Genomic DNA, 17,584 nt, shown 5'->3' on the forward strand with positions numbered 1-17,584 from the left:
TCTGTTTGGAAAATACATTAAGAAACTTTATTCATTATTCACAGCAACTGGCACACAGCTGGGTAAGCACTGGAAGCAACCAGAGGATCCTACAGCTGAATGTCTCTGTTGGTATCTCAGTGTCTCATCCAAATTTCCACCATCTGTGTACCTTTTTCCTTTTCAATGTCTGCCATGTCTTGCCATTTACTCTACTTACAATGTTTCCTGGACTTTCCTTATGCACAGTAGTTTTACCAAAGACTAGATGCTTTAGACTAGACTAGACTAGATCCCCATGAGCCATACATGTTTTTGGCTAGGAAGGAAGCAAAATTCATTTTTTTTGGTTTTTTTTTGGTCTCCAAATTGCTTTCTACATATGCCTTTTATATTTATCTCAATTTAGTTGTCAGTATTCACTCTCAGACTCTCCCTGTCTTCCTCCCTCTCCCCACTCTTGTTCTCTTTCCTCCTTCTCATCCCCCAGCCCCTAAAAATAGTGATCATGTTTTTCATCCATACGTTGCTGAAAAACACTGACAACCATTCAGGATAGTACATTGATATTTTTTCTCTAATTAGTATTTTTGAAATCTTCTTTTCTGTTTGACTTTCTATAAAATTCTAAAAAGTAGAAAAGCTTTTTAGAATTGCAGGAATTTGAAATTCCTGGACTTATATATGTATACTGGAAACTTAGGTAAATGGGAGTCATTTCTCAGTAACCATTATTTCTGCATCTGTGGCTACAAGCAAGAGGTAGAAAGGTTTGCTCAACCTCCTTGCTGTCAACACAGCAAGTAGTTCTGGGGCAGCTCTTGCTCGACCAGAGAGTATAGAAACGTACGCAATTTTGCAAGACTATGATTTACAACTAGAAAGATGCCTGTGAATGCCTACTAGCTTTTCTGGGTGCATAAAGAAAGCAAGATGATTTCTTTTGATGATGAAAAATTTCAGAGATTTTTCTCTTTGATTGTCAAATGATGAATTCTGAAAAAGAAAATCTAGCATGCTAGACCTATAATATTGGGAGTTAATTATACTAATTAAAACAGGGTCAGAAAGGTCTCTGCACAGCTGTGATGAAGTGAAGCATTTGAAATTGTGGACAAGGGCGAGCATCCTGCTCTGTAAACACATGGTTGTCATAATGTCGATGTCAACAGAAAGATGTGCAACCTCAGCTCTGAGACGTCCCAGAAAACATGTCGGGTAAACACTCGGGCAGAGGGTCTCTGCTTGGGTTACTCAGATATCTGTGTATAATGTGGTTGTTAACAATTTCTTGGCTACTCCCCAGTAATATTTATAGAATTAGCTTTTTAAATTATGTACAAAACAATCTCAAGGCTAGGATGCTCTTTTGTTATCTTCGTGAAAAAGATAAAGAATAAAAGGCCACGACGCCACTTACAATTCAAGTCTTTTTAAGAGTCTAACAAATTTTTTTTTATTGAATCAATGATCTGCTTCTCAAAGAAACTATGCTTGTGACAAGTGCCTGGTCTTGTAGAGGAGGTCACAGGTGTTGTATTCTATGAAGTGCTCTCTAATTCTCTGCCAAAGTTGCAGGGGTACAGTTATTCTGGCTAGTACTTCTGCACTTCTGTGCTGTGAGAGAAAAGCACTTGGCCTACACAAGGATGGTTCTTCATCCCAAGTACAGTTCCAACTAAGCCAGCAGCCCTAGTATGGCTTCATGTGCATCCTCATGTTTTCTGAAACATAGCCTAGCAAAGGACTGTCACACACACACAAGGATAACACATGCTGCTAATACTGGAAGACCATGATTGGAGAGCATCACTTCAAAGCATGATGTGTGGTATTGCTTTATATTCATACCTCTTCATGAAAAAAAGTATCTGTTTGGTATGAAATTGTGCAAATGAAGTGCTTTATCCAAAATCTCATGTGGAATGGGCCATTTGGTTTGGTTTATCTGTCTGTGTTGGGTCTAAGGAACTCTGGAAATGAAAAAGCTGGCTATACTCCGAGATCAGATAATATGAGTAAGGAAGAGTGTTCAGCTCACTTGTCTCATGGTGGAGGCTATTTGCTCAGGGTGATCTGTGGAGACACTTCTTTCAGGAAAGTGTGGCAGCTGAGTCTGTCTGCTGAGGTCATGAGATAGTTGGATTCTGAGGGGGAGGGGCAGGTCATGACTTGAATTGGCTCCATTCTTTAATCTGCTCTTCAGATCCTTGACTCATTGGGAAGGTTAGGTAGCAAGAGGCAGGCCTGCCAGTTGCTTTCATTGTTTTCTTTCCCTCTGCTCCCATGAAAGGGAAGATCAGTAAGTAGCAGCCACATGAACCTCTAAGCCATCCCCATCACCCACCTCCTCATGATCTGACATGAACATCACTGGTCGTGTACTTCACAGTTTTTATTAAAGACATCAGATGGTCAGAGTTCCTACGAACATACGTCTAAGGCCATTACATTCAGTTTGGTTATCAACTCAAATGACAGCTATATGTTCAAATCTGTGTGAGATATAAAACTTTATTTGCAAGTACACCTGACAAGTTTGATACAACTATTATTAATCCTGTCATACTAATGCTGAATAAATTTATGGGCATCATTTTTTTAAGGACAATGTGCTATTCCTCCCAAAATTAGAAGTATCACTTCCTAGACATTTTGTCCAAACTGCATGGCATTTTGCTACATGAAAAAAAATCCCAAGTCTGATCTTCTTGGGCCAATATTTGACTGAACGCTAGTGAGTTCTGGACACACACCGAATCCTCTTTGATTGCTGTTGTGTTCTCTCTCATTTGATGGGAATTCCGTGAGAAAAAAAAAAAAAGTAAGACTACCTTATGATTCCTGGGCTAATGATGTTTATTCATAATATGCCTTAATTTTACCTTGAGGATCAAAGTTTGTGGTAATAATCCCTCCAAGGGTGAAGAATTCACAATGGGACACACCAGGCTGTGTCCTGGCCCCTCTTCACATCATCGAGTTGGCCCCGCTTCCTAATGGATTGGATACATTTCCCCATCTCCTCCCCGACTCACAGAATGGAGAGACACGAGCAGTCTCCCCTAGCACCTTCCCCATAACATGACTTTATAATCACAAAATAACACGGCCACGAGAGAGAGCTCATTCTTTGGTGTGACCACTGTCTTCAAGTATGACTTTAAATACATAACTTTTGAGCCCTAAATATAATTTTTAGCAAATATGTAATTGACTAAAACTAATTTGTCACCTTGGCTCATGTTTTGCGGCCAGTTTATCTTAGATGGTTCACTGGAACATTAAGTAACTTGAAAGTTATATGTTCTGTTGATACTGAATTTGAAAAGAATAATGAGAGCAATGTGGTTTAGTAACCTGGTGATAATATTCTCTCAGCAAAAGGTATAATTTTGATGTTCGATGGTATAGAATATTGGGATCACAGTAGCTCATACGTCATGTGCTCCTGTGTTGAACCAAATCCAAATTTGTGTTCTGAGGAAGTTCTTGGTGGTTCTTCTCAATACTCTGCTGTAGGAAGTTTGTGGTCTTCTGGACAGCATGTTTTTCTGTCCGATTCTGCAGACCTGCCCTTAAGTCATCCAAAATAATTGCCAGGGAGTTTAATCTTGAACTTTTTTCTGCCTAAAGCTATTCAGTTTTCAGCAGAATAATTGGGAACTTAGACTCTGAGACAAAACTGTGAAGCTAAATGCTGGCTTTGCCATTTTCTGCCTTGTGTGATATCAAAGTTATCGGTTTTAGTTTATTTGTAAAATGGAAATAATAACAACTTGCTTTATAGGTTTATTTTGAAGTTTAAATGAATATTTATACATAAAGTTTCATAACCACTCAGAAATTACCCAAACATCTGTTTTGGAAAATCATATTCATGGGTGATTTCTTGAAGTGGAATGGATGTTCTTCTATTCATGTATTCAGCCAAATCATGGAAAAGCTTTTTTACTTGTCACATAGTATTTTGACTCTATGAAAAATTATTTTTGGGATTATACTTGGGTGTCAACTATCTATGTGTTTTAGTCAGGATTCTACAAATAAACAGAACCAACAGGGTGTGTGCATGCATGTGAGTGTGTGTGTACATATAGTCCAGAAAAAGCCCAGCCATTGTTAGTATAACAAGAACAGTTTGTGCAACATCGATGTAACCTGGCAGTCAAGGAGAGTGGACTGGAGTGTGCATGTGTGAACAATGGTGACTTCACTGTACTAGTCAGTGGGGGTGGTATCTGCTGTTGAATAAGCATATGTACTGTGTGGATGCTGCATTCAAAATGACTGAGGCACCAGAGCAACAAATCTGCATCAAATTTTACATTAAGCTGGAACATTCCTTTGTGGAAACTATTTGGATGATTCAGAAGGCTGCAGCTATAGGCAACTACTGATTGGCAGATTCATCACAATAACATACCTGCTCATGCATCATGTCTCTTGCAGAGTTTTTTGGCAAAACCAGGTTGCTCAGCCCCCTTACAGCCCATGTTTGGCACCCTGTGACTTCTGGCTTTTCTTGAAACTAAAATCACCTTTGAAAGGAAGAGATTTCAGACTGTCAATGAGATTCAGGAAAATTTGACAGGGCAGCTGGTGGCAATTGGGAGAAGTGTGTGAGGTCCCAAGGTGCCTACTTTGAAGGGGACTGTATACAGTGTTTCTTGTATCTTGTAGGTTCTTCAGTAAATGTCTCTATTTTTCACATTACATGTCTGGATACTTTCTGGACAGACCTTGTATGCCAGTGCCTTTTTCAAGCGTTCTCCTAGTAAAATCTTTTTTCTTTTTAACATAAATCCACCAGGTCATTATAATCCTCTTTGCTGGTTGGTNTTATTTTGAAGTTTAAATGAATATTTATACATAAAGTTTCATAACCACTCAGAAATTACCCAAACATCTGTTTTGGAAAATCATATTCATGGGTGATTTCTTGAAGTGGAATGGATGTTCTTCTATTCTTGTATTCAGCCAAATCATGGAAAAGCTTTTTTACTTGTTACATAGTATTTTGACTCTATGAAAAATTATTTTGGGGATTGTACTTGGGTGTCAACTATTTATGTGTTTTAGTCAGGATTCTACAAATAAACAGAACCAATAGGGTTCTGTTTAACCAAATAAACAGAACCAACAGGGTGTGTGCATGCATGTGAGTGTGTGTGTACATATAGTCCAGAAAAAGCCCAGCCATTGTTAGTATAACAAGAACAGTTTGTGCAACATCGATGTAACCTGGCAGTCAAGGAGAGTGGACTGGAGTGTGCATGTGTGAACAATGGTGACTTCACTGTACTAGTCAGTGGGGGCGGTATCTGCTGTTGAATAAGCATATATACTGTGTGGATGCTGCATTCAAAATGAGGCACCAGAGCAACAAATCTGCATCAAATTTTACATTAAGCTGGGACATTCCTTTGTGGAAACTATTTGGATGATTCAGAAGGCTGCAGCTATAGGCAACTACTGATTGGCAGATTCATCACAATAACATATCTGCTCATGCATCATGTCTCTTGCAGAGTTTTTTGGCAAAACCAGGTTGCTCAGCCCCCTTACAGCCCATGTTTGGCACCCTGTGACTTCTGGCTTTTCTCGAAACTAAAATCACCTTTGAAAGGGAAGAGATTTCAGACAGTCAATGAGATTCAGGAAAATTTGACAGGGCAGCTGGTGGTAATTGGGAGAAGTGTGTGAGGTCCCAAGGTGCCTACTTTGAAGGGGACTGAGGCATCATTGTCCTATATACAGTGTTTCTTGTATCTTGTAGGTTCTTCAATAAATGTCTCTATTTTCCCCACATTGCATGGCTGGATACTTTCTGGACAGACCTTGTATGCCAGTGCGTTTTTCAAGCATTCTCCTAGTAAAATCTTTTTTCTTTTTTACATAAATCCACCAGGTCATTGTAATCCTCTTTGTTGGTTTGTGTGTCTGCAGAGATCTTAAGTTCCTTGAAAATTAGGACCATGTTTTGTTTATTGTTAAATCACCATCTCCTAACAGTATTTTGACTGCAACTCAGTATTGTCCTAAATATTTGTTGAATACATGCATGAATGTATACATTTTTACAGACCACTTCAAGTTCACTTTGAAATAGCACACAACCTAATTACTACCTAAAATTGTCTTCTCCTCTATTCCTAAAATATTTTGAATTTTGGAAATGCAGTTCTAGATTGAGAGGAAAAGAGAGATACTAGATAATACTAGGCATTCATCTGAAACGTTGACACAAACTCCAAGCTAACTAAATAAAAGAATAGGAATTGAAATACTGGCCTTCAATTCTAACCTTTGCAACTCTCCTTTTTTTTGTCGACTGTTGGTTACTTAAAAAGTGAGTTTCCTGGTTTTGGGTGAGGAGGGAGGTGTACTCAGTCACTCCTCACGAGGCTTTTAGGCCTTTTACAGAGCTGGTTGCTACCAGAAGCAGCATGTTCACAACTGTTTGACCTCGTGTAAGATGTTTCCGGTTGGGTGTTTGAGGTGACTGTCCAATTGTCCTCTGGTAGATTAAGCTCATGGGTGAGATTCAGCAATTTAGCTGGTTTTTAGGTGTCAATCTATTCATTTACTTGTGACCCAGAATGCCTTACTATGCCCCTCAGCTTAATCAGAGTTTAAACAGGCTGCTTCTGGACTCAAGGCCCCTGACTTCTCTTTTCTTAGGGCATTTACTTTAGAAAACTTATAATTGTAAAAGTTTGAATTTGCCTACATGATATATAAACCCTTGTAAAAGCCCCTTGCCAGTTTTGCCCCTTTCTCAAGGACGTGAGCCATGTTCTTGAAATGTAATTATCATCAAGTTAGTGTACCTATCTCCCAGTTTCTGTGGGAGGGGAGGAGCTCAACTTGAGCAGGCACCTTGCTTCCAGTGTAAATCTACCTCTTGTTATAAAGATATGAGAAAGTTTACGTTTCTTTGGGCTAAGGTCAGATAACAAACACAGATGGCTTACAATCTTACAAAAACCTCAGCTCTTAAAACTGTTCTAGCCAACTGAATTCAGACTGAGTCTGGCTGCTCTGCCCTATTGCAGCAGCTTGAATAAAGTTTTCCTTGCCTGTGTAATTCTGCCCAGTGTAATTGTTGCTTTGACATCCAGGTGCCAGGTCTGTGGACACTGATTTGTATTAATGATGTTTTAAGCACTGATTTACAAGTCAAAGTTCAATTTTTTAATATCTCAGAAAGCTCTGTATTTCTGAACCAGCATCTCAGTACCAGTACCAACAAGGTGTATGCCATAAAGGTGCAGGCAGTATCCTGAACTAAGAGATGATCGGTAAACTTCGAATTAAAGAAAATCAGATGTTCTCATCTACCTTGTAACATTTACTACTTTCATTTTAGAATGATTTTTGCTTAAAGAGCCATGGCTATGGTCTAATACAAAAACTTCTTTCTCTTGACTACTGCTGGCTGAAAACTGAGAATTAAAAAAAATTCTTCTCTTTCCTAAGGGCTTTGTTTCTTCCTCAGTGACAGTGTTGTATTCTACCTGAGTTCTATGCCCTTGGAAAATAGCCATTTAGCCCTGGCTGGTGTAGCTCAGTGGATTGAGTGCGGGCCTGCAAACCACATGATCGAGGTTCGATTCCCAGTCAGGGCACATGCCTGGGTTGCAGGCCAGTTCCCAGCAGGGGACTCACGAGAGGCAACCATACATTGATACTCCTCTCCTTCTCTACTTCCCTTCCCCTCTAAAGATAAATAAATAAAATCTAAAAGAAAATAGTGATCTAGAAATCCCTTCCCCCTTTTGTGTCCCAGAATATGACTTCTTACAGAGAACCTCCCTCCCGATATTACTTAGATAAGACTCTCAGATGAACCTCTTATTTGCCTGTGATGAAGTCAGAGACGGACTCTCCAAGATACCTAGTCTTTGTCTCAGAAATTACTTTCTGAACTGTTTGTCCCCATTGACCAATCTGAACACAATACTTTCTAACTTAATTTGACCAAACTGTAGTTAGTCATCTTGCTTTCCCCCCAGGCTCCTGAACTTTGGCCCAGTTTTGAGTTTAAACAAGTTTTGGGCAATTAACCAAACGCTGAAATGTGGAACAACCTCCCCTATACCGTCTCTCCCAGAATTGCTGACCACAAATAAACACACGTCTTGTTCAACTACCGATTACACCATCTGCTTACCCCACTTTCCCACATCCAGTCTTTCTAGTCTCGTTGACTCTTCCCTATAAAAGAAAGTCCCTTTCTTTCTGATGTCTGGGATGCTTATAAACCTTGCAGTTCAAGTGTTATCTATATTTTTAAAAAGTCTGTCTGCCCCTATTGCAATAGTCTTTTCAAATAAAGTCTATCTTTATCTAAATCTGAATGTTTGTTGATACCTGAAAATGGTTGCCATTTTCACTGGTTGCCAAAATTTCTTCTATCTCTGCAGTCTGTGGTTCTCAATTCTTAAATCTCTTTTCTGCTGTGCTACCTCATTATAAATTTAACTACAGAAGCCTCTCAGGGGCTAGACGATTTTGCATCATAGAAAATTTCATGTAGATCAACATGCTAGCCATGTACTTAATTCACATTCTTTGATGAAGTGCTACATATTTGTAGAATTTAATTAATTGATTTTGACAGATAACTCTGGAAAGCTAAAACTAATAAAGTTTTTATAGGGAGCTGAGAATGATTCGAAATTTACAAATTAAATTTTCTGAAGCAGCAACTTCAAAAGTTTATTGACTGCAACATTTTTTAAAAATTGTGACTGTAGGTTTTTATAAATTGTCTGAAGCCAATCTGAAATTCAGGTTTGCTTCTGTTTTGTGTCCTATTGCATATGTGCAGGTAATCCCAAAATTAATGAAATGGCAACTACATATTAAGAGGATTGGAAAAATTAAATAGGTGCAAATAAAAGCACACGATGGATATAGAACCAAATTTATTTAAGATCATCTGTTATTTTGAAAGGTGGCTATACTCACCATTATGTTACCAATGTTGCACTCACCTGTCATTTTGGATCAACCACACTTTTCGGCCACGACCAACTCCTGGCCTTACCACCCCCGTGACAGCTGATGCACGTTTTCCATTTTATGCTTCCACTGCTTTCCTGAAAAAATGGTTCCATGAAACTTGTTGTTTGGGAACTTAATTACCTAAAAGGAACAGGTAAAAATACTGTTGTATTGTGGCAATGGCCCAGAGTAGAAGTCAGAAGTCCTGGGTATTAATATTGGGTCTGTTATTTATGGTGATCGTAGGTGGGCCATTTAACTTTCTCTGAGCCCCCATATGTTTTTATAGTGACTTCTTTTTTATCTATCTACCCACCCATCCATTCACCCATCTATCTATCTGTTCATAGTCTTAACCCCTTCCCCTTTGGCAACCATGAGCTTGTTCTCTATACTTATGGATCTATTATTTTATTTATGGGTGCGTTCTGTTTTTAAGTTCTACATATAGATGAAGTCATATGGTATGTGTCTTTCTCTGTTTAACTTATTTCACTTAGCATGGTACCCTCTAGGTCTACTCAAGTTGTTAGAAGTAACAAGGTATCATTCTTTTTATGCTGAATGTTCCGTTGTGTATATATGCCGCATCTTCTGCATCCATACCTCCGTTGGTGGCCAGATAGATGGCTGTTACTAGTAATGCAGCAATAAACACAGGAGTTCATATATCTTTGAGTTAGTTTGTGGGTTTTTTTTTAAATAAATACCCAGAAGTGGAATTGATGGACTGTATGGCAGCTTTAGTTTTAATTTATTGAGGAACTCCATCCTGTGTTCCATAGGAGCCGCACAAGGGTTCCCTTTTCTCCACATCCTTATCAGCACTTGTCATTTGTTGACTTAGTGATGATAGTCACTCTAAGAGGTGTCTTACTATGGTTTTCATTTGCATTTCTGTGTTAATTAGCAATGTTGAGCATCTTTTCATAGGTCTGTTGGCCATCTGTGTGTGAAGCCTCCATTTCTTTAGGGGACTTCTTTATGTGGATAAAAAGGCAATAAAGGGTAATCTGAGCTTATTAATATTTCAATATTATTCCTTTCATATATGTATTTTGTATTTTTAATAAATTGTGAGCTACTTAAATTTAGAGGACCTGTAGTCTCCTAATGTATGAATAAACACATAATGTGCAATAAGCAGTTTTGTAAATGTGTGACTTGATACAAATGTATGACTGTATGCAATACTAAAAAATTCCACAAGTAATTCAATAAACATTTATTGTGTGAACATTATTGTGCTAGGTCCCTTAGGAGATACAAAAATGGATCAGACATGAATCCTGCCTTCCAGGCACTTACAGTCCACCAGAGGATAATCAGAAATGTGTATAAATAACATGATAAAATATTTTTAAAGTCCTAAGAGAGGTACAGAACAGTGTCATAAGATTTCACAACAGAAATTACTTCTAGCTTGGAAAATCATATAAAACTTCATGAAAATGAAATAATAAGGTGTACCTTAAAGCATAAGTGAAATTTGGATGTGGAGGAAGGGGAAGAACGTCCAGTTCAAGGGCATGAAGGTCCTGTGTGAGGGTTCAGCGGCAGCTCAGCATTTAGAGAGTGTATGTGCAAGTGCAGTGGAAACTTAGAGAATGGACCAGAAGACAGCTCCCCTAAAATTACGATTGTAGTACTTATTGTCTGCAATTTTTTCTAATAGATTAACAAACAAAAAGTACCACTACAACTTGGCATCTTTCTTAGAGTAACCAAAAAATTCACCATAACATTTTTAAGTATGCAATTTCTGGTTAGCTTCCATATGTTAATCTACTATTAAGTTCCTAGAACTGGAGAAATGCAGAAGTAAGAAAATGTAAGATTTTGTTTTATGTTGGTGAATATTAGTTTTATAAAAAATATTAGTCTAATATATTGGATTTGTGTTTTAAACATAGCTTTTATGTTTTCAAGCATATGCTTATAAGTGGGCGTTTCCATGAAGATTTTACAATTTGGAATGGGAACTGCATACATGGTTTTCATTCACTCTAATAGGTTACTGAGATGGAGCTGAGCATTATGAATTTATATATGTATATATGTATGTATACAGACACATACATATATGTGAATATATCTGTAGATATAAACCTACAGATAGATGATATAGATGATTAGATATAGAGAAACAAGAGAATATATTAAATATAATTCTATTCCTATCAGTAGGAAGTATCTTGTAAATTTAATAGGCATTTAATATTACAGTTACATTATAATTAGCATGAAGGTTATTTTATTGAAAAATTGATCCTTAGTTATGGTATACTCTTTTTTGCATAATGATATCACTTTGATATTTAAAATCTGATTAAAAATATACTTTTAACATCTTTACATTGAGAACATTATCTGACAGGAGTTCAGCCTGAGCTAGACGGCTTTTAAGGCTCTAGCCTCGCGGCGCACTTGAGTGTTGAAGCACCTTTGTCTCCGGCCTCAAGGCCTGCAGGGTGGGGTCCCCAAGGGCCTGGGTGGCAGGAGCTGCTTGCTTGGGTTTCTGACAAACCACAGACAGCAATGCATCTTAGGTTTAAGAACAAACGAATCTATTGGATTGGCCAAAAAGTCCGTATTTTTTTCCATAAAATAAAACACATTTTTCATGTTCGCCAGTCACTTGATTGATTTGGATAATTTGGGTATGTCAGCTATATCCCACTATTGGCTTCTAGTGGGTAGAGACATGGGTGCTGCTAAACATTTTCCAATGCATAAGACAGCCCCACAGCACAGAACTATTTGGCCAAAATGTCAACAGTACCATGAAACTTCGCAAACCACTTTTGACATGCTCAATCAGTCACAGCACCTTCTCCATACACCACACAAATCTTTTTCTGCATTTCAGTTGTGTTTTTTTACCTTCCTTGAAGTAATAAAGCATAAAATGCCAAAAATGTTGTTTTTCTTCTTCTATCTCCAGTATTAAAATGGCTGAACAAAAAGTCACCAATTTTGATAAATTTTAAATGCACTCTGATAAGACAGCTGTCACAGTACAATCTAGCAAAATTGTTTCAAATGAAGTTGAAGACAGCTAAGTGCTACAAGAGCCATTGAATGGAAAAAACTAAACAAACTTTTTGGCCATCACCTCTCCACTCCCTTCTCTTAGACTAAAAAGCACAAGCTAATCATCCATTCCTTGAAAAAGATGAGGAAATTGTTGAAATACTTCCATGGTGTTTCCAACTTAATGCAGCTCCCAGGGAGCGGATCACGTCACCCATGTGGCTTTGACATGAGGGAGGACAGGAGGGATTGTTCTGCAGTCAGCTCACCTCAGACTTCCCCTTCCCAAACCAGAGACAAATCAGCTAGTACTGAATACATGCACTCACTTTCCTTCTGCTTGAGAAGATACAGATTTCTTAAAGCCCTGAATAAGTTCATTTTTTGTATGCTATGAAAAACTGTAGTACAAGTAGTTTCTTTTGTGAAACATGCAGTGAACTTCAGTACTTATAATAAACATTTTCCCTGTATTATTTTTTGTATGGTAACTTACTGTTTTCTACTAGTTGTCTTTTTGCCACAAGATAGGGAAAAAAAAACATTTAAGTAAGATATGATGGCAGTGGGTTTCTGACAAACCCATTTACATGGTACATTTTTCCAAAGGGTGTTTGCGTAGAAAATACGGAAGCACTACACAAACCTACTATTACATTTGAGAAATCATTAGCCTCAAAGGAGTAATAATGGTACGCTATTAAAATCATGAATACATTTTCAATGTCTGTATTCAAAAAAAGTTTATAAATATGCAAATTTTCATTCAACAAATCTAAAATAAAATGCACTAAAAAACTGATATGTAGACAAAAGTTTATTTACACCATACAACATTTTAAATATTTTATACACAGCTGCAGCAGAGAAAGCTACTCAGAGCTTTCCAGAGAAAACTGCAATAATAAAGATGTGAAATATATTATTCATATAAAAGTGAGATTATTACTTTATTGCATTTAAAGCAATGAAGAATGTAGCTCAACAAACATTCATTTAATGACAAAAACTTTGCTTTTATATTATAAAGTAAAAAGTGTAGTAATGGCCAAACAGACTGTTATAAACTTTAAAAACTGCATAAATATATACATTGTGCTTCATGGTGAAGTTTTTTGAAAACTAAACCATATGAAGCGGTTACAACATGAATCGTTGCTTGAGGTTTATCTATAAAGATTACCTTACAAATCCATTCCACGGGTACTTACAACACAGGATGGTCAGAACTGTACACCTGGTCCTCTCTCCACTAGCTTGACTAGGGAGAAGTTACCATACGCAAAAACCACTGACATTTGGCACATGAAGGTCCTGACATGGGATAGTCACCCTGTCCAGGTAGAAATGTCAGCCTTCCCAAGTCTTAAGTGTCAGTGCAATAAATTTTGTCTCCATCTCAGTCCATTTCAGTTTTGTTAAACTTCTGTTTGAAAGTCACCCTCTTGTACATCCAGAGGCAAATTCAGACACTTCTCCCACTCTGCTGGCCTCAGTTCCAAGGCATCCTTTGCCTCTGTATCTAAGACATTGATTGTGGTGTAATGTTGGTATTCACTGGGGTTTTTGAAAGTGTCCCATGGGTTCTTGTTTGGTGCTGGATTTTCCTGTTGAGAAGAGAGAAGAGAGTCATTTAGTTGATGAGTAGGATTGCTGCTTGTTGAAGTTTCCAGGAAGAGAGTGTGTTTGTAACCTTAATCCAGTTTATGTGATACAGCGATGATTTAAAATTGTGGCCAGCTGCAGAAAATGGTTTTGATTTCAGTTTTCTTTCATTGAACAAACTGATGAACACCTTCTTGAAGTTATCCTGAAATTCTCCAGCAATCAAAGCAAATGAATAGCATTATGGGAGGCAAAGTAGACCATGTTTTGTTTTGGGCATCTCAGGAAACGTCAGGATGGCTGTATGTGCAGGTAGGAAGTAGCACCAAATTACCACTAAGATTACATGTAGCAAATTTTAAGCATTCTCCAGAATCTCCGGGGGGGGGGGAGGATAAATGCAATTTGAGGATATGTAACGGGGCCTGTTATGTAACAATGTAAGCAGTTGCCCAAACTGGCCTTTTTCCATACTGAATTTTGATCACTGTCCTTGCTTAGTTTTTCTTCAAGAAATTATCCTTTTTAGAATATTAAAATGATGCTATGTTCTGTGTAATTTATTTTTTCCTGCTGTGCATTCCCCACAATTTGTATATATTTGGGTGGCACATTAACTTTATAAAAATTAGCCTTCCCTTCAAAGAGCACAGCACTTTAGAAATTATATCCAGCAATATAAGGCTTTAAAAAAAACTGTCTACCCAGCTACCCTTCCTTCTTATATTTCATAGTACACTCTCCTCTTACCTTAGAACTGCATACTTATGACTCTACCCAAACCTTCCATGTTGCAGGTTATAGGTGCTCAGTAAATATATCAGTGGACATCATTTGAGGTTTCTGTAGCCAATATTTTGCTAAGATTTTGCAGTGAACTTGCTTTATTTTGAGTAAGTATTGTTTAAAGATTTCTGAGCAATGAGGAAATTTGAATGGAATAGACACAGCTGAGTAAGTTGAAAGAATAAGCAGGCAATCATGAGTGAAAGCTCCGTAGAAAAAATTAAATGCAAACATCTACAGTTGCTGCCCATGTTCTTTCCTCCCTCTCCTCCCCAAATTTTGGCCTTTAACTTATTATAATCAATTAGCAGGGGGAACATAAAACAAGTACTCGATTATTATCTGCATTCCACTCAGTATATTAAAAGTCCTTCTAAAGTACAGATAAGAAAAGAGACAACCTGTAGAAATACTCATCATAACTAGAGAATAACGTACTAGAGAATAACGTATCAAAAGTCCTCAATACAGTAGGTGTTTCAGCACTTACTAGCTTCAATCATGACAACATACAAGAAAAAAATAGCTAAAGATTTAATTAAAAGTTCACCTGTAGGATATGCCAGGGGATTAATTCCAATTTCGTATAATATCCTAAAGTCTCATACACTGTAACCTTGCAACTCACCCCTTATTTTTCCCTCCTCCTCCCCTCTCTCCTTGCCTCCCTTCAGCCAGTATTTATCAGCTGCTTTGTGCTGGGCATCGTATTAGGCCTTAGGTTGAATAAGGTGATACATCAAACATGGAAAAGCAGCATAGCCCACTAGGGAGCATAAGGTTCAGAGCCTGACACATGAAGGTCCAATTTCAGTTGCTCCACTTTGTCTGTGACTTGAGCAATTTACCCAATTTCTCTGGACATCAACAGTCATATTTGTAAAACAGAGATAAATATACTTTGTATTGTGGGCCAAAGGAATTGGCAGATCATTACCTTCCTTGTGGGGTTGCAAAAATAAAAAGTGGAGCTGCCTGGCATAACACCTGGTATTTAGTAAATGCTCACAATATAGTAACCATACTTATTGTGAAGGTATTTATAGTTAAATGGAGACATAAAATATAGGTAGCTTTATGTATATATGATCGAAGAGGGTGGAGAGGCGGCTTCTTTTTTGTGGCAAGCCCAGAAACCTTGCTGATCAGAGTGACAACAGGGCTGGCTCAGAACGACGGGCTGGTCAAGAAGACATGTGGGGTTGGAGGCTGGATGACTGCACAGTCATACACGATAAGAAGTAAAAATGCACAGGGCATGGCGATGGGACAACTCAGAAAAATGACCGATTTACTTTAGTTGCAGTACAAAAGAATAGCAAGAAAAACAAAACAAAACAAAAAAATAGGCAGAAGGTGGATGAGGGTCTTTATATGCTAGGCTAGGACATTTGGAATTTATTTTATAGTTCAGGCGTACTGCAGTGACCTGAGTCCTCAATCAGCAATTGAAACATTCACTGGTGTGAAATCAAGCCACGGAGCAGGTTTATCCATCTCAGTGGTGTCTACAGCCTCCTGAGAATCCTTGGTTTGACAGGAAGTTTAGTCCTAAAAGGATTCCTGATGTGTAAAGTGTTAGTTCACTTGCTTTGGAAATAGGGGTTTCATTATGTTTGGAACAGGTATGATTTTCCTTTTATATTCTGAAGATCAAGCACCATAGGAACATGAACTAAAGTGGCCGGTTTTAAACTTTGTCAGAATGTCTAGATTCTAATTCCAAAGAGTATTACTGCCTGTGCATGACTGATTGAATTTCTGGGAGGTTCTACTAGTGCGTAATAAATTAAGGGTGGCTTTCATGTTCATCTCCTCTGGCATCCCACGGCTCTCCCAGCTGAACTAAGGTTCTCACCATTGTTCACAAGTATGTGGACACCCTTTAGGTGAGAAGCCCCATGCTGCTTTAGGGCCAAGAGCTACTGCTCCAGCGATCAGAGTGGCACAGGATCTGCAGGGAGTGAGGGAGACTGGGAGTCAGGGAACGGTCCTCACAAGCTACCGATCTTCCTGTGTGGTTGCGTGTGACAAGAGCGAAGCCTACAGACTCTCATATGGAAAGGTGTAACATTTTCAGTAGTTCAAGTGAATGGATGATAAACTGTGCAACAGCCCAAAGAGATCATTGAATTTGACGATGAGAGCTACAGGGGCCAGGAAAGGTTTCAATGGAGGCCTGAATCTTAGAAGATTCAGAGTTATACTAACTTCCTGAATGTATGCAGCTGCATTTTGTTTGTTTATTTTTTTGAGCTCAGGTACAGAAGAGGAGAGTCAAACTGAAGCATGTGTGAAATAGGCCTATTCAATCATAAACTCAGTATAAGCCAACATGCATGAAACCTCCCCCGATTTTTGGAAATAGATTGTTCGATGAACATAAGAATTCTGAGCCACCCAAAACACAGCAGAGCTGTCTGAGTGTTTCCCGTAGCTCGCAGGTCCATGGGCAGGCTAGCTATCACTTGTGGGTAAGACCCTCCCTCCCTCCATCCCTTACTCTTTTCCTCCTTCCCTCTTTTCTTTTTTCCTTCCTTCCTTCTGCCAACCTACCAATCTTGGGTACAAAATGAAAAAGGATAACACTCCATATTCTAAAAGCAAAAATTTGGATAAGCTTCTGGGGCGGGGGGGGGGGGGGGGGGATCTTGATGGAGAATAGTTTGTGAGACACATTTAAAGTAAAGAGTTCTTTTAACAACACCTTTTCCTTGCAGTGTGATTTAAATTTTGCCCTGCCAGGAAGCAGGGAAATGGATTAAATGGTCTTTTAGTTTGCCTTTGATTCCCCAAATTCTACATAATTACCATCATTTGCAGTGCTAGGCAGGTGTTGTGAGCTAGTTGCCAAAAAGGGATGGGGGGCAGGGAGAAACTTGATCAAGATTTTTGTTTTGAAAATGTCTTTCTCTACCCAATTATCCAATTTTTTGTTAGCAATATGCTACTCCAAATTATGATCAAATTGATGATAATGGACTCACATGTTCATTATTAATCAAAACTGAATAAGTAACTTTTTACTGTTCTCAGAAACTTAGGACAATTGTCAAGTAGCAATGACAATTCTATTCTTCCTACTCCTACCACTCCAATAATAAATATGCACAAATCTTTTCTAGAAAAGACATGCTGCTACAGAAATGTGGTATAATTAGTAGACTAT

The 17,584-nt window shown here is 38.2% G+C and overlaps 1 protein-coding gene across 1 annotated transcript in view; it reads right to left on the reverse strand.

Moving 5' to 3' along the window:
* Positions 1–12,821: 12,821 nt before the first annotated feature.
* The window catches only part of ADGRB3 (adhesion G protein-coupled receptor B3), a 732,856-nt gene continuing 728,093 nt past the window's right edge, over positions 12,822–17,584 (reverse strand). Inside the window, exon 31 of the mRNA XM_037034281.1 lies at positions 12,822–13,631. Coding sequence (XP_036890176.1) covers positions 13,443–13,631 — 189 coding nt within the window. The 3' untranslated portion in view covers positions 12,822–13,442. The remainder of the gene's footprint in view (positions 13,632–17,584) is intronic.

Source organism: Sturnira hondurensis, unplaced genomic scaffold, assembly GCF_014824575.4.
Source record: "Sturnira hondurensis isolate 20B ecotype Veracruz unplaced genomic scaffold, ASM1482457v3 Scaffold0022136, whole genome shotgun sequence".
In the NCBI taxonomy this organism is placed as follows: Eukaryota; Metazoa; Chordata; class Mammalia; order Chiroptera; family Phyllostomidae; genus Sturnira; species Sturnira hondurensis.